We start from the raw sequence: 26,681 nt of genomic DNA on the forward strand, positions 1-26,681 counted from the left end.
TCATTTCATATATTTCCTCATTTTAGATTTCAAGTTGAGAGAAACTTAGTTTGGAGCCTTGCACTAGTGTGAAAAGTGAGGTCACAGTGGGCAGAGAATGGGAAAAAGGAAATCACCCTTAGGTCCCTTGTAAAAGGTTATTTATGCTTTAAAGCACTCTGAATTTCTGTAATTAATGTCAGTACCAAATGTATTCCAGACTCATGGGAGTGGGGCGGGGACTGTTCTCTGTTTTGCATTTTTATTGTAACTAAGTTTGAGTTGATTCTACTGTTCAGTAATTGAAGGGACGACAGCCTCAATTTGTGTTCCCATTTTATTTACCTTTTTTTCACAATCTCATGGTTAATACAGCATTGCTTTCTCCCTATTTTATCCCATTCTTGGCTTATGGTTAATTGTGAGGTAGAAACCCCTTTCTGTCACTACTACCAATTCCATGGAGGTAGGAAGTACAATTTTTTAGGTTATTAAATCTGTTTATCTCATTTTGAAAAAATGCATACATACGTTTATAAATTATAAAATTGATTTAGAGAATATTGTGACAGGAATCTGGAGATGCTTTTGAAATTGGCCTTTCTCTTTTTATATTTACTAGTATTTGAGGTTTAAGATTCAGCGAAACATTGAAAATCTTACTTTTTTTCCTTTTTAGATCATCCAATTATGATGGGTTTTGAGCCCCTTGTTAACCAGAGGCTACTTCCACCTACCTTCCCTCGATATGCAAAAATAATTAAAAGGGAAGAAATGGTCAACTATTTTGCAAGATTAATAGATAGAATAAAAACTGTTTGTGAGGTGGTCAATTTAACAAATTTACATTGTATCCTGGTAAGTACAAATCTCTGTTCTGGAATATGGTTTTGATTGAACAGCAGAATAGTTTATCACTTTTTAGAGGCTGACTGTCCCAAGGGTAAATAAAATTGCTTATTTTTCTTGATAGCTGGAGAATTAAGTGTTGTGTATGTGTGTATGTTGTGTGTGTATTTGTTTCTATTTAATCTTCACAAGGATTATATACTATCCATCTTAGAGATTAAAGAACTAAAGTTTAGATAATTCACCCAGGTTTTAAAAATGAGGATTTAAACCCTGGATTCTGTCTTCAAAACTTCTTATATGTAAATGTGTGTGTGCGTGTACACATCTATGTGAGTATGCATATATACATACGTACATGTGTATTTTTATACAAAAAATTAGATCATGGTGTTTGTAGCCTGCTTTCATCACTAATCTCTGTATCATGAACATCTTTCTTTCCATGTCAACAAATACACATTTTTTTACATTATTTAAATAGTTACATGGTATTTCATGTAGGAATAAGACTATATCAGTTTTTTCCAGTCCATTCATAATTGAATTGTATTTAGGTCATTTTCAGTGTTCTCCTGTTATAAACAGTACTAAAATGAACTTGTCTGTAGGAACCTTCATATCATCTGCTTCCGTCTTCCTTAAGATAAATTCCTAAACCATTAAGTTGCTGGGTGAAAGAGGATATACATTTTACGTATTTTGGATTAATCTTCTGTATGGGTTAAAGTGTAGAAAGGCAATGTTTCTATAAGGTTAGGAAGGTAGAAAATATGCAAAATAATACTATCATTATTTAGACATAAGTACACTATTTTACACAACTCTGCAGAGAGGTACATAATTCCCAGTGCATGTCATTTTCTCTGTGAGGTCTTTCTTGTTGGGTCCAGGTTGCTTCTGTACCTGGATGCCTTGAGATGATGAAATACCTTGCTTACATTCCTAGATTTTGAACAGCAGCCACTGGGATATAGTTGATGGTCAACAAAGATTTGTGCTTCTGTGTATGCTCTTTCTTGTAATAACTTTATTTTCCCCTCTAATTCTTTGTCATTAATGCCCAGTTTAAGTCTTCATTCCTTAGTGAAACTTTCACTGATTCTGTGTTTGTTACCTCCTTTCTGTTTGCTTTCTTTGTAGTAGTTTTGTCCTTATTCTGTCTTAAAAATCATAGAACTAAAGGTAGAAAAGATCATAGACATTTTGCCGTTCATTGTATAGCTGAACAAAGTAAGGTTTAGAGGGCTTGTAACCAAATCAGATGATTGGTTAGTGGCATATCTGGAATTAGAATAGAGACTTTTATTCTTCTGCATCTGCTTTTTCTGATTCTTAATCGTTACATGAATATTTGTGTTCGGATTAAATGTAGGATTTTAGAAGGCGATCAGTGTGAATTGCAATAAGAAAAAACAGTGCAGCAGCTGGGATGTGATATTCTGGCAGAGGGTTATGGGTTGCCTTGTCGGGGAGTGAATGCTGTGTGACGTACCATAGTCGTGGGGAGCTGGGGGAGCCAGGCCTGGACTGCCAGTGCTGGCCGTGAAGAGGGCATAGAAGGAGAAGAGTCTGGGTCCCTGGAGCGCTTGGGACAGGAGTCAGTGGTGATAGTAGGGGAGTGTGGCTAAGGCCAAGAATTGAGAAGATGAAGGTTAGAGAAAAGGGGGGACCAAGTATCTGTGACTCTGCATAAGAAACCTGTTACTATTAGGATTAAGTGCCAGATTGTAAGGTGTGCTTGCATACAAAGTAAGTCATCTCTGGGAGATTGGGAATGGACATGAGCACACACACTGAAAAAGAAGTAAACATGAAAAATGCATACCCTTACTAGTAATTGAAGAAATGCATTTTTTAACAACTTGATTGGAAAGTAGAGTAATATTTAATGTTGGTGGAGGGAAATAGTTGCTCTCCTATACCCGTGTGGCTGCTGCTCTCAGAAGTCTTAAAAATGTGTATATCCTGACCTAGCAACTCCCCTTCTAGAGATTTAGCGTAAGAAGATCATCTAAGATATATGCAAAGATGAACTAAAGAGTATTTGGCTCCTCATCATTTGTAATCTTGAAAAACTAGAAACAGTTTAAATGCCCACCGGTGACACTACCCATCCTATATAGTATGTGTAGAATATATGCCATACTGACATTAAAAAGCATGACCATGGGGGAAGGGAGGGAAATCTGAAGGGGGAGAAATCATGGAGGGAGATGAACCATGAGAGACTGTGGACGCCGGTAAACAAACGGAGGGTTTCAGGGGAGAGTTGGGTGGGGGATGGGGTAAGAGGGTGATGGGTATTGAGGAGGGCACGTGTTGTGATGAGCACTGGGTGTTATACGCAACTAATGAATCATTGAACACTGCATCAAAAACTAATGATGTAATATACAGTGGCTAACTGAACATGATAAAAAAAAGCATGTTATAGGAAAATATTGACATAGGGAAATGTTTGTCCATGCCAAGTTATGTTTCAAAATAGATTACTCATTTTATACATTGTCACACACAGAAGGGATCATCAGAGACAGGTAAATTCAGTTTAAAAAAGATTGGAATAACAAATACGAAAATGTCAGTTACAACTCTTTATAGTTTATGCTCTGCATGTTTCTGCATTTTCACATTCGAGTTTTATGCAAGATCAGTACGGGTTGGGTAGTTAAGTAACTGAATTAACAGTTTGCAGCCATGTGTGCTGCACTGTAGAGAAAACACAGAGTAAGGGACCAGAGTAAACACCGGGAGATAAATTAAGAAACCATCATTACAGTCCAAGGGAGGGAGGATGGTAACTTCATTTAGAAGGATGGCAGGGAGATGATGTGGGTTGTCAGAGTTAGAGCTGTGCATGAACTAAAATTGATAGCATGTTGGTGTTGAATTAAATATGGGGCATGAGAGAGCTCTCAGGAAGGTCTCTGGGTTTCTGACTTGGAGATCTTGATACACTGCTGTTCACCAAAATGGGGAAATTCTCAAAGACCTTTAGTCAGCTTAGGGTCTTACTGAAGCTGAATTTGAGGTGCCGTAGAGATATTTACGTAGAGATATTGAATAGATATTGACTATATGGATAGAATTTAGAAGTCAGTGCTAGATATATAATTTTAGAACTATTGCAGGTAGTTAGTTATTGAAGCATGAGTATGATGAAGATTGTGAGGGAAAAAGTATATGGCTTGAGAAAAGAAAATAGTCTGGAACTAAACTTTGAACCTACAGAGCAGACCAAGAAGTGGCCACAAAGGAAGAAACTCAAGAAAGTCATTTAAAAAGGTTTTATTTTACCAGAAGGAAGTCCTGTCAAATACTGCTGAGAGGTCAGATGAAAGAAGTGAATAAGGTCCAAAACAAATGTCAGCTGGATTTGGTGTCAGAGGACAGTCGTGACTAGAGTGAAAAGCCAGGCTAGCGGGTGTTGATGAGGAGAGGCCACTGATTAAGTAGAGACCGTTCAGTCAACTCTTTCAGAAAGTTTAGCTGAGAAGGCAGTGGTTGAGGGAGAAATGTGGAGCATGTGACAGTTTCTTTTTAAAGATGGGGGAAAATTGACTACTTAAATATAAATGGGGAGGATTTGGAAGAGAGGGAGAAAGAAGTTAAATACCTAGGACAGACAAGGATGGATGCTTGACTATGTGTAATGTTCCTGAAAAGACCGGAAGGAATGGAGTCATAGTACAAATGGAGGGTTTCCATTGTTAAAGTGTGCGAGGAAAAGATCTGGGTACAAATGCGGGTTCAGTTTGATAAAGTTTAGAGGCTGAAGTGGAGGGATTTTCTGTTGATAGATGACTTAATTTTGTAATGTTAAATGGGAGGACATCTGTAGTAGAGAACATTGAGAAGTGTGAGCAAGGTATAAAAGTTAATTGTGAAAAAAGTGAATTGACTAGAGAAATTTGGTAGGTTTTGGCAGAGCACCCATTTAAATTGAGGATCACAAGTCTGGAAAACAAAAAATATGAAAGTGATAAATAGCTACTATCCTGTAATATACAGAAGCTAACATTGTAGTGTATTTTCTTACCTTTTTTCTTTTATATCTGTATAAACCCTATATGGTTTCTCTAAGCATATCTTTTGGATGTCAGAAGAATCAGGAATAGTCAGTTATGTGAATCCACTTGGCCTGGTTACTTGGTATTTATTTCTGTGAAGTAGGAAGTAAACTTCTGCCATTAGTTAGCAAATTATTACTGATGCTATTTATTTTCATGGTGTGCAAATTTAATATTGGTATCCACACAATTCTATCGGTCAGTTAAAAAAAAGTTAGTCTCCAAAATCATCTGTTGTCCCATTGATACAATTCATATTTTAACTCTGGTAGTATATAATTTCCAGAAGGTCTGGTAAAAAATTATATGTTATATATAAACATTTCCAGCTTTTATTTAATCTATTAATGACATTATTTTTTCTCTGTATCAGGATTTTTTCTGTGAATTTAGTGAACAATCACCTTGTGTTCTTTCAAGATCTCTATTACAAGTAAGTTCTAAAAATATTGCAGTACTTCTTTAAACATCAAATTTTATGTGTGTTGACATTGTTTTATTGATTGATAGAACAAAAGTAGATGCTTTTAAAGGATATCAACAGTTAGTGTTATATTTTTGTGATAGAAGTATTGGAATATTAGACATTCATCAAGATCATATCCTTGGCTATAAAACCTTAATAATTTAAAAACAATTGAAATCTTACAAAGTATGCTCTTTCACTATTTTGGAATTAAACTAGTAATCAGTAACAAAGATATTTGGAAATTTTCCAGATATTTGAAAATTAACACACTTCTAAAGAGGAAGTCCTGAGGATAATTAGAAAATATTTTGAACTGAATGAAAATGAAAATATAACCTACAGAATCTGTGGGATATAATTGAAACAGTGCTTAGAGGAAAATTTATAATATTAAATGTTTATATGAGAAAAAGAAGAACGTGGTTGCCAGAGGGATGGGGGGCTGGGGAATGGGTGAAATAGGTGAAGGGGATTAAGAGATACAAACTTCCAGTTATAAAATAAAGAAGTCACAAGGGGCGCCTGGATGGCTCAGTTGGTTAAGCGACTGCCTTCGGCTTAGGTCATGATCCTGGAGTCCCAGGATCGAGTTCCGCGTCCAGCTCGAGTCTGCTTCTCCCTCTGACCCTGCTCCCTCTTGTGCTCTCTCTCTCTCAAATATATAAGTCACAGGGGTGGAAAGTACAGCATGTGGAATATAGTTAATAGTATTGTAATAACTTTGATGACAGATGATAACTACACGTACCATGGTGAGTAGTACAATCACTGTTGTACACCTGAAGCTAATATAATATTGTATGTTAACTATACTTCGGTTAAAAATTTTTTAAAAGAAAGTTCTGAATAATTTGAGCTTCTACTTAAAAAAAAAAAAGGCAAATGAAACTCAAAGCAAGCAGAAGAAATCAGTAAAATAAGAAACAGATAAACAGTGAAGAAAATTGATGTAACCAAAAACTTGGTTCTTTTGAAAATATCAATAAAGGGGTGCCTGAATGGCTCAGTTGGAAGAATGTGTGACTCTTGATCTCAGGGTTGTGAGTTCAAGCCCCACGTTGGGTGCAGAGATTACTTAAATACACAATACTTTAAAAAAATTAACTGAGCCTTTAAAAAAAAAAAAAAGGAAAAAAGATAACAATAACATTGAAGAACCTCTAACTAGACAGAACAAGAAAAAAAGAAGGTACAGATGGATAATACCAGGAATGAAAAAGAGTAATAATACTACAGACCTCTAAGGGTCTGTAAAAGGTTATATGGGAAATATAAACAACTCATGTCCATAAATTCAAAAACATAGATGAAATGGACTAATTTCTTGAAGGACATTACCCAAACTCACAAAGAGATAACTTGAATGATCCTATATCTATTAAAGAAATTTAATTCATAGTTTAAAACCTTCCAACAAAGAAAATTCCAGGTCAATTCTGTACAGTCTGTTCCAGAAAATAGAAAAGCCAACAATACTCATGATACAAAGCCAGCAGTATCTCAGGAGCAAAACGAAAGACATTAAAAGCATGGAAAATTGTAGACATATTATGAGCATAGAGAGAACAACCTTAAAGTATTATCATATCAAATTCAACAATATATAAAAAAATAATACATCTTGACCAAGTTGGGTTTTTTTCCAAGAATTCAAGCCTGGTTCAGCATTCAAAAATCAGTCAGTATAATCCACCATACAATCTAAAGTCTTAGTAGATTCAGGAAAAGCACTTGACATAATTCAACCTCCATTTGTGATAAAAACTCTCAGCAAAACTAGGAATAGAAAAGAACTTCCTTAACCTGATAAAGGGTATGTACAAGAAAATCTGCAGCTAACATTGTACTTAATGATGGAAGATTAAATCCTTTCCTCCTAAGATTGGGAGTAAAACGAGGATGTCCACTCTCTCTCTCCACTCTTTTTCAACATACTACATACAGATGGTCCACAACTTAAGAGGGTTTGGCTTATGATTTATAAACTTTATGATGGTTTGAAAGTGATGTGCATTCAGTAGAAACCATACTTCCTTATTTTGAATTTTGATCTTTTCAGTATGCAGTATAATACTCTCTCATGATGCTGGGCATGACCAGCGAGCCACAGCTCCCACTCAGCCACACGATCACAAGGGTAAACAACTGATTTAACCATTCTGTTTTTCACTTTCAATATAGCATTCAATAAATTACAGGAGATAATCAACACTTTATTATCAAATAAGCTTTGTGTTAGATGATTTTGCCCAACAGTAGGCTAATGTAAGTGTTCTGAGCATGTTTAAGGTAGGTTAGGCTAAGCTATGATGTTCAGTATGTTAGATGTATTAAATGCATTGCAACTTAAGAGTATTTTCAACTTACAGTGGGGCTTATTGGGACATAAGCCAATCATCATAAGTTGAGGGAGAGCTGTACTGGAAATTTTAGCCAGTGAAAAAAGGAAGGAAAAAGAAATAAAAGGCATACAGTTGAAAAAGGAAAAAATACATTTTTATAGACAACATTATTTTCTATATAGAATGTCAAGGAATCTACAAAGAAGTTCCTAGACCAGATGGGTGAGTTTAAGAAGAATACAGGATATAGGTCAATATACAAAAAGCAGTTGTATTTCTATATATTTGCAATGAACAATGGGAAGTAAAACATTTAAAAACAGTACTATTTACAATAACACAAAATGAGATAATTAGGTATTAATCTAACGCCTGTTTATAGGACCTGTATGCTGGAAAAAAACTACAAAGCATTGGTGGAAGAAATCAAAGACTTAAATAAATGGAGAAATATACCTTGTTTGTGGATTGGAAGAATTAATATTTCTAAGATGTTAGTTCTTCCCAGAATTGATCTGCAGATTCAGAGCAATCTCAGTCAAAATCATAGTATTTTTGTAGATGTCAACAAGTTGATTCTAAAATTTATATGGAAAGGCAAAGGAACTAGAATAGCCAAACCAATGGTGCAAAAAAGCAGAGTTGGGGAACTCATGCTATCTGACTGTAGGACAGGTGTGGTATTGGCAAAATGGATCAGTGGAACGAAGAGGGGAGTCTAGAAAAGTCCTATTCTTTAATTAGTCTTTATTATATAGTACTATATACTATTATATAGTATTCTGTAGTCATTTATATATAATATTTCATAGTCCTTTATTAACATGGTCAGCTGATCATTTATTAATATGGTCAGTAATTTTTGACAAAATTCAAAGGCAGATCAGTGGAGAAACGGTAGTCTTTTCAACAATGGTACAAGAACAGTTGGACAGACATATGCAAAAAAATTGACTCATGCATCGTAAATCTAAAAGGTAAAACTATAATACTTTTATAAGAAGGGATAGGAGAAAATCTTTGTGACTTTAGAAGACAGAATTCTTAGGTATGGCATCAAAAACAATTCATAAAAAATGATCAGTTTAGAACTTTAATTCTGTGGAAGACATTGTTAAGAAAATGAAAAGAGACTCTACAGAGTGGAGAAAATATTTGCATATCCATGTGTGGCAAAGGACTTATACAAAGAACTCTATAAACACAACAGTAAGAACAGACAGCCCAGTTTTTAAAATGAGCAACAAATTTAAACACTTCAGTATGAAAACATACTGAACATAATTGGTATTAGAGATATGCAAATTAAAACCACAGTGAAATACCACTATCCACCTTTTATAATATCTTTAAAAAAAAAAGTGACAATACCAAGTGCTTGTGAGGATGCATTTACTGACAAGAATGTGAAGTGCTACAGCCACTTTGTAAAACAATTTGTCAGGTTCTTATAAAATTAAATATACAAATCCCACTCCTGCTTAATATTTTCCTATGAAAAGTGAAATCCTGTGTTCTCCTGGAAACTTGTCTGCAAATGTTTATAGCTGTTTGGTTCATGATCACCCAAAAGTGGAAACCACCCAAATGTGTTGGGAAATCAAGGAAGGGGTAGTAGAGCAAATATTAAAACACACTGAGGTCATTAAGGGGAGAAAATTAAATGCAAATTATTATTAAATAATTTATTACTTTAAATTTAATCATGAAATCTGTTTTTCCAATTTCAGAAAGTGTGTATGTATTCCAAAATGTTTATTAGAGACAAAGATTATCAACTAATATTGATATTAGGAAGCCCTCTTTCTTACATATTAGCTTATTTGACATATTCACACTAGTCAGTTCATTTTGACTAGTGTACTGTCACTACCCTGGATGTGGGAAATATATTTTCTTGCACATTTTTTTATTTTCCTCCATCAGAATGCATCTTAATAAGGATTAATAGGTAATTCCCATTGTTGAAACAGTCATTTATTTATTGATTGATTTCCACCAGGTTTTTATACTTTAATCTCTTCTGTATTCTGCAGTATTTATAAGAAGTGTGTTCATGTCACAGTAAAGACAGTTATATGTACAGTATATTAAAATTGTGATAGCATTACTAATATATAACGTTTGTTTTAAGACCACTTTCTTGGTGGATAACAAAAAGGTCTTTGGAACCCATCTCATGCAAGACATGGTGAAGGATGCACTTCGGTCTTTTGTCAGTCCTCCGGTGCTCTCCCCGAAGTAAGTACCCTAAGACTTTTTACAGTGTATGTATTTCCTAAAAGCTCCAATTCTCAGTGCTCCTTTATAGCCAAGGCATAAAAACTGTTGTAATCAAATCTTCGTGTAAAAACCAAAAAACTCAGTCATATTAAAATTAATTGATTTCTGGGGCGCCTGGGTGGCTCAGTTGGTTGAGCGGCTGCCTTCGGCTCAGGTCATGATCCTGGAGTCCCTGGATCAGGTCCTGCTGCATATTATTTAGATTTAAACTGAGGTTTTTGTGAGGTTGACATGAGGCCCAATATGAGAAGAAAACCTTATAAAGAATTACCAGATTCAGTAAGTTGCATTGATTCTTACTGTGCGCAAAGCACTGTGTCAGGGAAGCACTTTGGGAATAATTATAAGAAAACAAGATAAGGTCTCTTCTCAATGATCTGAATCTAGAAGTAGAAAATGCAAATAATTGATCCTTTAGTTAGCATTAGAGAAGTGGCTCTACCAGAAACATGTTGCCAAAGAAGCTGGAAAGGATTACATGCAACAAGAAATCATCACTTGTATTGGCATTTTGGAAAATGAGTAGAGCTTTCCCAAAGGGGAGGGAAGAAAGGTGCTGTTATTACTCAGCAAAAAAACCAGCATGTCTGAAGACATGGGCATATGAATTATATATTTTAAGAACAGTTAGTGGTTCAGCATTTAATTTGTTGAATAAATCATGCCACGTCTCACATAAAACCTTTTTCTTGCTTAACTTGGGTTTCCCAGAAGCAGATCCTGAGACAGTTCATAGAACCTTAGAAAGTATTTCCAGAAAAAACCAGCAGGGTTGTGGGCAAGTGGGACATGAAAAGGAAGAAAACCATGCAGAGGTATACTTCATGGGAAGCAACTCTGATTGGGTCCTATTGGGGAACTGTGGAGACGCAGTGTGGGTTGCAGCTCAGAGTTGTCCTTGTCAGGGACAAAAAACAAGGGAGCCTGAGAGTTTACCCTCATAGGAATCAGTTAAGGACTGCTCCTGGGAAGAGGTAAATTCCCAGGCATTCAATGTTGGTTATATTTCCTGTTTCATTCACAGTGAAAGCCAAAGTCCTTATGATTGAGCCTAGGAGGTCCCATATTCTCCGGTCTAGACTCTTGTCCAGATGCCACTCTGGCTTCATCATTTCTTAGCCCTCTCTCCTCATCTCCTTTGCTTCAGCCACTTTGCCTTCCTTGTTATTCTGGGAACATAGAGGCCAGCTCTCACTCTACAGCCTTTACACAGAGTCTGGGGTGGAGGGTATTTTATAGAAATGCCCAGGACTGACTCCCTCACAACCTTCAAGTCTGTTTAACTTCACCTCAGTAATGTCTGCTTTGATTAGACTATTTAAAAAGTGCATCCTCCACTCTGCCTCAGCCCGTCACTGCCTTTCTCCCATAACAACTATTTCCTTACATACTATATAATTTACTTCTTTGCTGTGTTTATGTCTATATGTACCATACAATTCTTCATTATGTTTATTTATTTCCCTCTCTGCCTCCTCCCTCCCACTCCTGTTAGCATATAAACTCCACAAGGGGGTCGCCTGGGTGTCTCGGTCGTTAAGCATCTGCCTTTGGCTCAGGTCATGATCCCAGGTCGTGCTCCCTGCTTAGTGGGGAGCCTGCTTCTCCCTCTCCCTCTCCCTCTGCCCCTCCCCCATGCTGTGTTCTCTCTCACTGTCTCAAATAAATCAAACCTTTAGAAATAAATTTTTTTCCACTCAAAGATACATCATGAATTTATGTCTCACATTACCTGATGTAGATCTAATTAATTCTTTTTAATGGCTGCCAAATATAATATGAATGTATTCTGTGGATTGGGGTTACTGGGTGGGGGCATGTTTACTTTTAATAGACATTATTGGATTGCATTCAGAAAGATTGTAGCAATTTCTGTTCCTCTTAGCAATATATGAGAGTGCACATTCCCTACATCCTGACTAGCAGGCAGTAGGTGTTATCTTTTTAATTTTTTCCAATGTGATTAGCAGGAAGCAGTATCTCATTGTTACTTTAATGTGAGCATTTAATGCAATATTTATTGGACATTTAGAAATACTTTTCTATGAATTGTTTATATCGTTTGCCCTTGACTTTTACTAAGTGGTTTACCTTTTTTGGAGAATTTATATGAACTCCTCGTACTTTATGAGTACATAATACACATTGTTATACAGTATCTATCCTACAGTATATATAGCTTCTCATAATGCGCAGGTACTTAACAAAATTATCTTTCAGTTCCTTAATCTGTGATAGGCGTTGCAGCTTTTTTTCCTTAAGCTTTCTTTTGCATCAAAATTTTGCTTTCTATAAGGTAGCTTTTTCTACTTATTTTGTCCTATATAACTTGTAGATTTCTTGTTTGAGGTGAATCTCCCCAGTTCACAGGTTGTACTGTTAGGCACTTAAATCTTTTCCCAAAGATTTTTATTTTATTCTTGTACATTTAAGATTTTAAATATGAATTCTTTTCCTCTAAATGGTATGAAGATAGAAGTTCAACTTGATTTCCTTCTAGGGAGAAAGCTGGTTGGGTGAGCATCACCTACAGTATAAACCCATCATTTCCCACTGGATTAAAAGACCGTCTTTGTTTTACTTGAAAATCCTTTATGTATTAGGAGTTATTTCAGTTCCAGTGATGATACTTATTATTGTAGCTTTGTCTTAAGTAGTAATATCCACTAAGACATGTCGTCTGGTGGCATTCTTTTTCAGGATTTTCTTGGCTCTTCCCTGGTTAACCCTTTATTGGATGTGTGGTTTGCGAATATTTTCTCCCATTCTGTAGGTTGCCTTTTCATTTTGTTGATTGTTTGCTGAGCAGGAGCTTTTCCCTCTGATGTAATCCCACTGTTTATTTTTGCTTTTATTGCCTTTGCTTTTGGTGCAAAACCAAAAAATCATTGCCAGCATCAGTGTGAAGGAGCTTATCCCCTATGCTTTCTTCTAATACACAGTTTCAGGTCTTACATACAAAAGTGTTTTTATGTTCTTCAATGCATTTGAGTTAATTTTTGTATATGGTGTAAGATAAGGGTCCAGTTGTCATTGTTTTACATGTAGCTGTCCAGCATTCCCAATATTATTTATTGAAGAGACTGTCTTTTCCCCATTGTGTATTCTTGGCTTCTTTGTCAAAAATTAATTGACCATATATGCGTGCTTTTTTCCCTTGGCTCTCTTTTCTGTTTTATTGATCTGTGTGTCTGTTTCTATGCCCAGTATCATTCTGTGTTGATTACTGTAGCTTTTGTAGTGAAGTTTGAAATCAGGGACTGTGATACCTCTAGCTTTTTTGTTCTTTGGGTATTCAGAGTGTTTGTGGTTCCATATAAATTTTAGGATTGTTTTCTGTCTATCTGTGAATTTCGATGAGGATTGCATTGACTCTCTAGATCACTTTGGGTAGTATGGACATTTTAACAATATTCTTCCAACCCATAAGCACAGAATATCTTCCCATTTATTTGTGTCTTCAGTTTCTCTAATCAGTATCTTACAGTTTTTAATGTATAGATCTTTCACCTCCTTGGTTAAATTTTTCCTAAATATTTTATTCTTTTTGGTGCTGTTGTAAATGGTATTGTTTTCTTAATTTCTCTGATAGTTTATTGTTAATGTATAAAAATGCAACAGATTTTTGTATATTGATTTTTGTACCCTGCAACTTTACTAAATTTATTAGTTCTAACAGTTTTTTTTTAATGGAATCTTTAGGTTTTCTGCATATATGTTATCTGCAAATGGAGACAAAAGTTATTTTAAAATTTATAATTAAATATATCAAAGACTCAGATGTATAAACTGTGACAGCTACCTATACTACCATCCATTTTAAGCAACATTTTTACTTGGTTTTTATAAATTCCCCTTTTGGAGGATTGATAAAACTTGATAACTACTTAATGTATATTTATATGAATTAATAAATTTTATCAGTTCCCTTTTGTAATAAATACAGTAAGTTAGTACCTGCTATTGCCAGGCACCTTTCTGGGTTCTAGGGAAAAGAAGAACATACCTTCTGCCTCTCCTCCCTGCTAACGCTCTCTCTCTTGCTATCTCTCTCTCAAATAAATCTTTAAAAAACAAAAATTGAAATTAATTGCTGATCATAGAATATGTGCGTCTTCCACTTCCAGTGCACTGGGAGAGACTGAACAGTAGATAAATACATAATGTGAGGTCATGATAAGTGCTTTGTAGAAAGATAAAGGGATAGATGGTTCTCTTAGGCGTGATAGTTGTGGAAGGCCTATTGCAAGTGGTGATACATGCGAGTGAACTGAGGGAGTGAGCTGTGCAGAATCAGGGGAGTGGGGCTTCCTGACAGCAATATCTGTAAGGTCCCAGAGTAGAGCTGAGCTTGAGTATCAAGGAGCACTAATTTAAACTAATTAAATTAGTAGAGTTAACCTCTAAATCAGCAGTTCTCAAGCTTTTTTGTCTTGGGACACCTTTACATTCTTAAAAGTTATTAAAGACTCAAGTAGCTTTTGTTTATATAGGTCATATATATTGCTACCTACTGTTTTAGAAATTAAAACAATACTTTAAAAATATTTTTTAAAAATAAGAGACCCATTACATTAATCTAAATAACATTTTTATGGAAAATAACTGTTTTTAAGAAAAATTATGATAAAAGTGGCAGTTTTACATGTTTGCAAATCTCTTTTCTGTCTTAATAGAAGATAGCTGGATTTTTTTGACCTGCTTCTGCTTTCAGTTTGTTGTAATACTGCATGCCACGTATTCTGGGAACAACTGCTATACACTTGTGAGAGAATGAGTGCAAAAGTCAAATAACATTTTAACATTATTGTGAGAATAGTTTTGACCTTGTATTCCCCTGGAAAGTATCCCAGGGTCACCACCCCGACTCGGGGAACCTGGGCCACATTTTGAGAACTACTCCTACAAAAAAAAATTTCAAATCCTCCCCAACTCCATCCTTTACTCCCACTCTGGTCCTAGAGTGACCATTGCACTACAGTTTGTGTCTCACTCTTATGAATACTTGTATGCTTCACCCAGATATGTGTATCCGGAAATGATACATCCATTTATTTTATATATTTTAAGACCTCACATAAATGTCACACTGTATACATCCTTTTGCAACATGATTTTTTCATTCAGCATTAGGGTTTTGAAATCATCCAGTTTGATCCACACAGACTTACTTCATTCATTAAAATCCACCCTTTGAACATAGTTTGTTTTTGTTGTTTGTCTACAATCGGACATTTAAGTTGTTTCTAATTTATTGCTGTTGAAAACAGTGCTGGGGGCACCTGGATGGCTCAGTTGGTTGGGTGTCTGCCTCTTGACTTAGGCTCAGGGTGTCTGCCTCTTGATCTCGGGGTCATGGGATTGAGTTCTGTGTCAGACTCCTCACTGAATGTGGAGCCTGCTTGGGATTCTCTCTCTCTTTCCCCATCTCCCCCAACCCCCAACCCCCAGCTTGTGCACTTTCTCTCTCAAAAAAAAAAAAAAAAATACTGGGGTGAACTTTTTTGAATATGTCTCCTTATGCACATGTGCTGTATATACTTAGAACTGAAGTTAAAGGGTGCCTGGGTGGCTCATTTGGTTAAGTGGCTGCCTTCAGCTCAGGTCATGATCTCAGGATCCTGGGATCAAGCCCCACATGGGGCTCCCTGCTCAACAGGGAGCCTGCTTCTGCCTCTCCTCCCTACTAGTGCTCTCTCTCTCGCTATCTCTCTCTCAAATAAAATCTTAAGAAAAAACAAAAATTGAGATTAATTGCTGATCATAGAATATGTGCATCTTCAACCTTACTAGTTTTGCCGAATTGCTTTCTGAAATAATTAAACCAATTTGTATGCCAGAAAACAGTGTATAAGAATTCTAGTTTTCCCAGACTTTGGACTTCGTCATTATCAGACTTCAGAATTTTTGACAATCTGATGTATGTGAAATAGTGTCTATGTCTAATTTGCTTTTTTTCCTTTTCTATTTAACAATCCTCCTTTTGCACTTTTATTGTTAGCCATTTAGGTTTAATTACAGTTCAGCCTACATTGTTTGAGGATTCCATATTTGCAAATCTTGCTTACTTGCTAAAATGTATTTGTAACCCTCAAATCGGTATTTGCTCCACTCTCGCTGAATTTATGGACATATGCAGAGCAGCAAAATAATGAGTCACCCAGTGTTGAACAAGGCAGCTCTGTAAACAGCTCCATTAGATACCACAGTCTCCACATTTCTGTCCTTTTTATGGTGATTTCATAGTTTCAGATAGCCTCCATGTGTAATGATATGCTGTCTAGTATTCCTCAGCACAGGAAGGCTGTAGTGTGCCTTTCAGAGAGAGTATGTGTGTTAGATAAGCTTCACTCAGGCCTGAGTTTGCTAATGAATCAGCAATGTACATTACATAAGGCATCTTAAAATACAAGTTATATAGTGATCAGTTGATGAAAATGGCATCACCAGAGGCTGGCAGGAACCTAACCCTGTATTTTACCCTAGCAGCAGTGTTTCTGTATTGTCTAATTCAGTGTCCACCACAACTTTAAAGAACAGAACTACCATGAATATCAAGAACTGACTGTATATATAACAAAGTTCATTGCATGATAATCTGTAAATGTTATTCCACTGGTTTTTTTAAAGATTTTATTTATTTTAGAGGGGGAGAGAGGGAGAGCGTGGGGAGGGGCAAAGGAAGAGGGAAAGAATTTCAAGTAGACTTCTGAGCATGGAGCCTGCTGGGCTTGATCCCACAACCCTGAGATCATGACCTGAGCTGAAACCAAGAGTCGGATGCTTAGCCGACTGAGCCACCCAGGCACGCCTGTTATTCCACTGTTTAAAATTCCAGTGTTACAGATAAGAAATGTGATCCTGAAAAAAAAAAGAAAAAAAGAAAGAAATGTGATCCTGATCTGGTTATTTTTTTCCTTCATAAGTGATTTGACACTTTCTTCTGGAAGATTGTAAAGTTTCTTTTCTTTTTTTCTTTTTCTTTTTTGAGTTTAAGGGTTTTACCAGAATGTACTTGTGTGATTTTCAGCTAATCATTTCAGAAACTCAGTCATTAAAGCCTCATGTCTTCCAATCAATAATTATCCTTTATTATTTTTTATGTAATTATTGCTTCACCTTCATGTTTTTTTCTTAGAGCCCCTCATATATTGTCTTTACATCTCTTCTCCATATTCTTCATATTTATCTCTTTTATTTATATTTATTTCTCTCTTTTGTTGTTTTTTGCCATGATGTGAGAAAGTTCTTCCTCTTGACCTTCAAGGCTTTAGTGAGTGTCTGTCTTCTATTGAATGTTTAAATTTGAAAAGCCTGATTTGGGGATCCAGAAAGTCTTTTTTTTTTTTTTTTTAAGAGTTTTATTTTGATCGCCTTTTCTCTTGCCACCACCTATTCCAGGCATTCCACCTTTTCTTTTCACTTGGCTGCTGCAGGCACTATCATTTTCCGTTGCATGACTATGGCTCTGTTTATCTTTGAGGTTCTGGTCAGATTGTTCAGTTATGGCAAACACTGAGGAGTAGTACATTGTCTGCCCCTGCAGTGTGCCAGGGGAAAGTCTTTGCTTTTTCCCATCTTCTTAGGTGCAAAGGACTACTGACCTCCCACCTCAGGGATAGAAAAAAACAATCTTCCCATCTATCCGGCCCCTGTAGTTCCTCCAGGGCTAGGCAAGTAGCAGATCCTCCCAGACTGTGCTCAGGAGGGCTTTAGTCAAGAAGTGATGCTGTTAACTGAGATAAGGAACACAAGGAAACCACTTCATGAGGATAGACGATGAGGTACCAGAAATGTATAGGTGATGATTTTGGCCAGTGGTTGGAAATGTGGGTACATCTTGAAAAAATTAGGATTCTGTACAGTATTTTCTTTGTAATTACTATTACACAGTCCATGAGAGTGTCAGTTGTAGAAAAATAACATTGCAGTAGGGTCATGAAAAAGTGGCATTTTGGAGTTTTTCTTCTCATGTTAATTTGATCTCGTTGGATCCAACTCTGTCCAAATACAGAACTGAAAAGAATTGGAAATAGTGTACATTTATGTGAATAACACAGTAATATTTCTTAATCTAATGCTAGTTTTTAATTTAGTAATGTATTTGATTCCATTTTCTCTTTTTCCCACCGCCTTTGTTGGTAGCACCTATAGTAATCACTGCTGCTTTTTATAGGCCAAATAGTTTGATTTTAATGAGTATTATCTTACAGGTGCTGCCTATATAATAATCACCAGGCTAAGGACTGTATTGACTCCTTTGTTACTCACTGTGTTCGGGTAAGAACTACAATTTGGATCATTGTGATGGATACTTTAAAAATTGTGGGGTGTAATTCTTTCAGTAGCACTAATTTGTGTTATTTTTTTCATCTGACATTTCTTATTCATTTTCATTGAATAAATAAAACATTTCTGTCTCCTCTTACACTCAAGTAGATAGCTTTCTAACCTCAAGTCTTCCTGGCAGGTTGTTAGCTACTGAGGCACCTTTGATGTCTTCACTGTAACCCCCAGGGACCACAGAAACAGAACAAGTTGTACACATTTTTTGTAAATGGGCACAAAAACTACTTTTGATCTTATAAACAAGGAATGTTTGTAACAGTCCCAGATACCTTCTTTTTGTACTATTTGAATATAATAAAATTAAAATTATTAATGTAGATAAGATCACAAATTTTTTTCAAATCTCAGGTAATTAGGAAAAAATACAGATCTTGTAGTGGATTAAATTAATCATAAATCATTCTTATTTAATTATATAAACATTTCTCTTGGAGAACTGAAGCACAAGTTTTGGGGGGCCTAATTCCAGTTACTAAAATATATATATACATATATATAGGAAGCCAGCGTGGGATGGTGAAAGCAGAACTAAAAGGCCAGATTTCATTTTTATCATTAACATTTTATTATCGTGCAGATCACTTTAGTTTTCTATACACTTCCCAGTCTTTAAAAAGTGAGGTGTTAATACTGCCCCTGTACTTCTTAGAGGCTAGCTATTGATCAAGTGAGAGAATATCTGTCAAACTGTACAAATTTAAAATTATACCTTCTAATTCGTATTTCTTAGAGCATACTATCATTCAGTACTGTCTGATTAGTGAAGTATTTTATGATGTAGAATAGGAATAGAAGAACCTTAGGGTTTCTAGATAACAACTGACCCTTGAACAACATAGGTTTGAACTGTACAGGTCCACTTATACACCGATTTTCAATATAGTAACAGTACTATAAATGCATTTTGTCTTTCTTAAGATTTTCTTAATAACATTTTCCTTCCTCTAGCTTACTTTGTTGTAAGAATACAGTATATAATACATATACAAAATAGGAGTTAACCGACTGTGTATGTTCTCAGTAAGGCTTCCAGTCAACAGTAGGCTATTAGTAGTTAAGTTTTTGGAGAGTCAGAAGTTGTACATGGATTTTTGACTGGGGTATAAGTGCCCCTAACCCTTGTGTTATTCAGGGTTCAAGCCTTGTAATTGTTCTGGTGTGTTTAAAGCAGCACAGAAATGTCACCCTTGAACATTGGCTTATAGCGTGAAATAAGCAGAAAAGAAACCGTTCTCTTGAAACTGTGGGAAGATAACTAAAGATCAAAGTAAGATTTTTTTGCCGTATGAAAGCAAGTTTCATTAACAGCCACTTTCTTCTGGCTTTTAATAAATTCTCATGTTGAGTTTCCTTAAAAAGAAATGCCTATGTAAGAAATATGCACAGTCCTGATTCTTACATCAACAGGTTTTTTTTTCCCCCTTAAACTCAAGTTTGAAAACTTGGAATGTTAATTTTATTTAGTGTCAAGTAGTTTTACATTGACAGTTAACAAACTGTGTGTGTATTACAGCCCTTCTGTAGTCTTATTCAGATCCATGGACATAATAGGGCTCGACAGAGAGATAAGCTCGGTCATATTCTTGAGGAATTCGCTACCTTGCAGGATGAGGTAAGAGCCAACTAAGATACTCACGTACCTTGATCTGATTTTTCAAAAATAATTCTTTGGAATGGTATTTTGACTATTTAATTTTTCAGTGTGATGAATTTATTTTTAACTTCAGTGTAACAGTTTCATGTATCAAAGAGTTTACAAAAAGAACAATAATCCAAACTGAGATAATATATATATAATATCTTTGATAATCAGAATAAATTGTAAAATATATGTAGAACTATAGTTTTATAACAAATTCACATTCTAATAAAAATTTTAATTTGTAAGCAGCAATATTAATTGATAACATAACTAGAGACCTGAAGTCAGTATTTTGTATTTTTGTTTATGTAAATGTTACCCGCTGTGAAATCTAACGTTAAATCTAACGAAAAATGTTTTGAAAGTATGAGTTCTTTACGTGACAAGTTTTACATTTTTATTTTAGCTGTTTGTTGTTTTTTTTTTTTTAATTCTCTCATTACCTTGAAAAGAAAGTCAATGTTATGACATTTTATTCTGATAGGCAGAGAAGGTTGATGCAGCCCTTCACACTATGCTGTTGAAACAGGAACCCCAAAGGCAACATTTGGCCTGTTTAGGTACCTGGGTCCTTTATCATAACCTTCGAATTATGATCCAGTATCTTCTGAGTGGCTTTGAATTGGAGCTCTACAGCATGCACGAGTACTACTACATATATTGGTAAGAGAACAACGTGAGTTAAAATTGGTGGTGGGTAGAGTAGATAAGATCTGAGAGAGCATCTCTAGAAAAGAATATCATTTCAGGGTACTTTTTTATTTAATGTATTTTAATTTTAGTTGTGGGACAATTGAAAAATATCTATTAAAAATTAGAGCCAGATCGTTTTGAACATCTTTAAGTGCTGTAACATCATACAAATATGTTTTTTCCAGCCATTGAATATTTATTTAAAAATTAATAGAAGTGGCTCCAAAGTAAATGGATTAATTGAAGAGCTTTTGTCTGTTTCTAGAGAGAAAAATTAACACAGATTTAGTCCTGACTTCAGTGACGCTAGGTGCTAGCTGTGGCATGTACTTAACTGAATTAAAGTTCGAAATCTGAACCAGATCTTTGCTCAGAGAAGAAATTGTGGCTAAAATTATCATTGGGAACATAACTTTTGCAAACTGCCGCCCTGGGGATTTATCTCAGGAGCTTGGAAGGAGCTGATAAGAGCTCACCATCCCCAGCCAGTAGTTCTTCACTTTCACTTGAAGATGAGATGAAGAAACCTAGTAAGAGGATTCTTGGAAATACTTTACACATGGGAAAGCTGCCACAGAAACAAAATAAATTAAGAGCCAATATATCTTTTTCTTAGTCTGGCCAAGGACGGTAGTAATTTATTAAAATAAGATTAACCAGTGTTGCTCATGGCAAACAGCTAAGTTTAGTATATAAGATCTTAATATGGTTCATCTTTTTAACTCATATTTGAATTATTTAACATAGTAAATTAAGATACTGTATATCCCTTGGAATCGCCGCTATGAAGGAAGGAAAGTAATTCTCTTCCACACTGACATGGTTTTGTTATCATGGCTGCTAGGGCTCCTAACATAACTCTTTTGACTATGAAACTTGAATTTGAACATGAACTAAAGTAATATGAGAATAATATTATTTGGTATACTCTCCAATATTTATGTAGGTAACAAGTCTTACCAACAGGTGTTGATATAGCTATTTGGCATACGTTTTGTTATTAACTCACAGTAGACGCAGTATTCAAACCATTTTGTAGGGGAACATGCTCAAGTTCTGTCTCCGAGGTTTGAGGCAGCTAATGGGAAGCCTTTGTGCTCTTGATTCCTCAAAATAAAATTTTCATATGCTTTTTGGCACAAAGAATTGGGCTCTTAATTCAGCAAATGAATGATAATCACATAAACACTCCATTAGAAATGTGTCTGCATATTTGAGCAGATTCATTACATTTTAATGAAAGAAATTTTAGTTTTTGCCTATAAATACCCTTGTGGTCTACTTTCATGTTAGTTTTAACTGCTTTTCAATTTCAAAATTATAGATTGGCCTCCAGCATTTTCACAAGATAAGCTTGTTGTTGTTATTGTTCATGAATATAATCATTCCTAAAGCATGTGGGCCCTTTAAAAATGAACAGTAGAAAACACTGATTCTTAAACTTTCAAGTGCATCATGGTGACTTGCTAGGCATGGTCCCTTGAGTTCCTGGTACAGTAGGTCTGGGATAGGACCAGTCATTTGCATTTCTAACTAGTTCTGGTGATACTGCTGGTGGTCCAGAGATCACAATTTGAGAACCACTGGTCTAGAATACTGTACTCTGATTCTCCTTAGATATAATTGTGTATTAATTTTGATAATGCATTTAATAAAAGCTCACTGAGATATCTGATATTTGACAAGAAAAGCCTGACTTGTGCCAACTATATCCTTCACTCATCTATCCTTGTGTTTGATATTTGGAAGACAGCAGCATTAATTCCCTGTAGAAATCCTTTCGTTAAGATATAGACCCTCAGATTTTGTAGTGTAATAGGGAAAAAATCATTTGTACCCTGTAAAAGGATATTCTAAACGCTTTTCTTAAATTCATTGTCAGAAATTATTTTCTCTTCATGTGAACTATTTGCCTTTTTTTTTTTTTTTAATGAAAAGATATTTCCCAGTTTGCCTTAGTTGCCAGGAGTTCTGCATAGTGCTCAGTTTAGCTTTAAAACACAGCACCTAAGCCATTCCAGGCGGTTTTGGAGAGTTTTTTTGTTTGTTTGTTTTTTGCCAGTACAGTTTTGATTTATTGACTGTGAGGCTTTTGTTTTGCTACAACAAAAAGGAACGATGTTTATCCTCAGGTGTATCTTTTGACTAGTTACTGTTTTGCTTTAAATTTTCTTTCTCTCTTTGTTTTTCTTTTTTTTTTTTGGTGGGAAGGTCAGCATTTTAATATTGTAACCTGCCTTACAACTTTTTGGAGAATTTTGGAAATAGGCATTATGTGCTCATTTTATTTATTTATTTGACAGAGAGAGACACAGTGAGAGCAGGAACACAAGCAGGGGGAGTGGGAGAGGGAGAAGCAGACTCTCCACTGAGCAGGGAGCCCGATGTGGGGCTCGATCCCAGGACCCTGGGATCATGACCTGAGCTGAAGGCAGATGCTTAACCACTGAGCCACCCAGGCGCCCCCATAATAAAATTTCTAATCTTTGATTTTAGCTTAATGTAATAGTGGTCCTTAATTTTATTTATTATGGGTTATATTATAAACTATATATATTCATATCCTAGATTTGAACCACTTTTTCTGGGCATAGGAGAATGTAATGTTGGTTAAGCTTCTGAAAAGTTAGTATCAGGTGGAATAATCTGTTTCACACTTCATTTATTGAATAAACTCAAGTAAATTATAAGCTTGAATGTTCTTAATTTTTTAGAATGCTTTGGTATAATGCCTACAGTTTTACATTTTTTTTCTGTATTTGCATTCTCTTGCAGTTAATGGGAAAATGAAATATTTTCTTAATAGGCTAAGGTGAAATGTGTCCTGATATAATAAAAAAGAACAATTTAGTGTGCATTCATTTGATTTACATACATAAATATAATTATCAAGAAGTCTTTTGAAAAATTGTAAAATGCGTATCATTGTAGGAATTAAGCATTTTTCAGCATTGTCCAGCAATATAAGGCTACAAGAAAGGAAAAGTTACTCATGTGTAGTGCTAATTTCTTGTAAAATCTAATGTATCAGTTATCTAATTGGATAATCTGGATTTTGGGGTTTTTTTTTTTAACTTTTAAAGCAGTATTAAAAGTATCTCTTTATTAATACCAATACCTGTGGTGATGAAGCTATCTCATGTAGACATCTTCCATTAACTAACATTTGGTACCCTTGAAGGTATCTCTCAGAATTCCTTTATGCATGGTTGATGTCTACATTAAGTCGTGCTGATGGCTCTCAGATGGCAGAGGAAAGGATCATGGAAGAGCAGCAGAAAGGCCGGAGTAGTAAAAAAACAAAAAAAAAGAAGAAAGGTACCGTGGATTCTTTTTAAATTTAAGAAGTAACAAACATTGGAGTGCACTTTAATTTCTGCAAGTAGATGGAGAGCTGCCTATGCCTTGTTATGGGTGAATTAGTCCTTACATCTCAGTTCTTGCCCATCTTCTCTTCAGAAAGTATAAGGTATAAACTGAGTCCCAGTGTTAGTGACACAAGCCTCTTTGGTGCCTTCCCTTGCATTTCTTTTACTTCTTGGCTATTTTGTGTGTTAGAGGACCTTAGGACAAGAAGAAGTAGGCCACATGGAGTGTGCGAGTAGGGTAAGTCAAGGAACAAGGCAGCAGAAGACCCTTGATCTTTTGACAGAAGGCTGACCACTTGGAGGGGAGTCGATCTGGAGCTGTGCTGTTACAGTGGCACAGAACGGTGATCACAGAGGGCCTTGGTGTAACACCCAAAGCCCAGGAGGAGAAAGAAATGTTTCAGAGGCACTGCTCTCTCGATCACTAGTGGAAGGGTACAGATACTGCTACAAATGTTACAGAATATTACTGTGTATATCATTAGGATTTCAACGGTTTGGGTGGGTTTTTAAATGACTATATGCATGGGTTTCCTAATTCAGAAATTAAGTCTGCATGGTGAATTCAAAATAAGTTAAAATTACTTCATACTAGAATTTTATGGTATTACTTATTTAGGGAATATGGCTTTTTAAAAAGGCTTTCAGTTTTATTTTATTATTTGTAGATTTGGGCCAGAAAATTTAACCTGTAGGAACAAACTTTGAATTTTTAATTTTAGTAAACAAGGTAGAAGTTTTTTTTTTAATTAGATTTTCTCCTGCAGTAATGCAAGAGGAGGGGGAAAAGAGTGTGGGTAATTTTCTTTTTAATTACAGTTCGCCCCTTGAGCCGAGAGATCACAATGAGCCAGGCATATCAGAACATGTGTGCTGGAATGTTTAAAGTAAGTCGTCACAAATGAAGTTCCTTTTGCTTTTTAACTACATTGCTGTTACATAGTTTAATTAAAATGGACTCTTTTCTGTGATTCTTTCCAGATTCTAATTTTACCTTTGTGTTTACTAACCATCTGCTTAAATTACCTTTTTTTCCAGTCTAGTTTTCATTAATTTTGTTTAGCAAGTATTTGTAGACAAGTATTAATTTAACATCCTTGCCATGTGTCAGGTATCTTCTATGGAGTACATTTAAGGATACCAAGTCTTAAGTGTCTAGGTAATGACAGGTCAGGTGACATGTGTGACACAAGTAATAAGACAAGGCAGAGTTTATTTCTGATTCATGATCAGAAAAGGTTTCTTAGAAGAGATGAGGTTTGTGTAAGGAGCATACTAGGAAGGGGGTAGGCTCCACAATGAATGGCTTAAGCAAAAGCAAGCATTTTCACGTGGTAGCAAGTGCTAACTCTTAAGCTGTACTTGGCAATTCAAGAAATTATTTGAGACAACTTATGTTAAAATATATGAAACAGAACATGGACTTATGTTTGAGAAACAGGACCTATGCTTTTATTATATATGACTTCTTTTCTTTAGAAGCTTTTACTTGAAGGTTTCAAGCAACTGTAAAAGCATGTGTCATAGCAGAATAATGTGCACGTGGTACAATTTCACTGGGAAATACAGTAATGGATTAAACACTGGAACTTGAAAATTTTTTATGTAAATATGGCACATGACATAAAAATACTAAAGCCAGTTTTTCTCTTCCTGTTCCTGATTTCTGAACCTTAAAATTGTTTTAACTTTGTGTAAATAGCTGTTTCTATTCTGTACTAATGAGTTCACTTTTTCAAAATGATACAGTCTTTTCTTTCATTTTCTTTTAGACCATGGTAGCATTTGACATGGATGGCAAAGTACGAAAACCCAAGTTTGAGCTTGATAGTGAACAAGTTCGATACGAGCACAGATTTGCTCCATTCAACAGTGTAATGACACCACCACCGGTGCACTATCTGCAGTTCAAGGTGACTCTGCTTATTAAAGCAATTGTAAAGGAAGTAGTCTTAGACCTTAGAGATAGGCTGTTTGTACCTAGCCATTTCATTAAAATAGTCAAATCAGACTATTATTGGGCCAGCAACAAGGCGATAAAACAGCAGCTTTAATTAGTGTGAAAATTATTTGGCTCTTTTTGGATGCACTCATCCCATTAAGAGTTATTTTAAGTATGAGGATAATATGAGGTAGCATACGAAGGTTGGGAATTGAATATTACGTAGGGAAAAATAGGGACATATGCTGAGTGTTTGCTTTAGTGTCTCTATATGAATCGTGAATCAGGTAGAATTCTTTAATTACAAAAGCTGTTTTAGAGTTTTTCATATTAAACATGTTTTGAATAATATAGTATTTCCCCCCCTTTTTAGGAAATGTCTGACCTCAATAAATACAGCCCTCCTCCTCAGTCTCCAGAACTGTATGTGGCAGCTAGTAAGCACTTTCAGCAGGCAAAAATGATCCTGGAAAATATCCCAAACCCAGACCATGAGGTAAGACTGCAGTCACAGTAATTCTGGAGGAAAAGCTTGGCAGGAAATAGGTATCTTACTATTGGATGACAGTTTATAAAAATGAACCTTACAGTATTAATAGTGAAGCCTCTCATGTTTCTGGCAAGGATTTTAAATGGCTTTGCTAACCTAACCTTGCAAGACGTAAATTATCTGATGAAAGAAAGCAAATAGC

At 35.5% G+C, this 26,681-nt stretch overlaps 1 protein-coding gene across 4 annotated transcripts in view; it reads left to right on the forward strand.

The window, feature by feature from the left end:
• The window catches only part of NAA35 (N-alpha-acetyltransferase 35, NatC auxiliary subunit), a 94,790-nt gene that overhangs the window by 63,917 nt on the left and 4,192 nt on the right, over positions 1 to 26,681 (forward strand). For all 4 annotated transcript variants that reach the window (XM_028122234.2, XM_028122237.2, XM_028122236.2 and 1 more), the window contains exons 12-21: positions 659 to 837; positions 5,275 to 5,334; positions 9,847 to 9,953; positions 18,209 to 18,275; positions 19,858 to 19,956; positions 20,471 to 20,649; positions 23,861 to 23,997; positions 24,867 to 24,934; positions 25,820 to 25,960; positions 26,363 to 26,485. In XM_028122234.2, coding sequence (XP_027978035.2) covers positions 659 to 837; positions 5,275 to 5,334; positions 9,847 to 9,953; positions 18,209 to 18,275; positions 19,858 to 19,956; positions 20,471 to 20,649; positions 23,861 to 23,997; positions 24,867 to 24,934; positions 25,820 to 25,960; positions 26,363 to 26,485 — 1,160 coding nt within the window. The remainder of the gene's footprint in view (positions 1 to 658; positions 838 to 5,274; positions 5,335 to 9,846; positions 9,954 to 18,208; positions 18,276 to 19,857; positions 19,957 to 20,470; positions 20,650 to 23,860; positions 23,998 to 24,866; positions 24,935 to 25,819; positions 25,961 to 26,362; positions 26,486 to 26,681) is intronic.

This window comes from Eumetopias jubatus, unplaced genomic scaffold (assembly GCF_037043125.1).
Source record: "Eumetopias jubatus isolate StellerSeaLion01/CBP00866 unplaced genomic scaffold, mEumJub1_p1.0 scaffold_15, whole genome shotgun sequence".
Classification (NCBI taxonomy): Eukaryota; Metazoa; Chordata; class Mammalia; order Carnivora; family Otariidae; genus Eumetopias; species Eumetopias jubatus.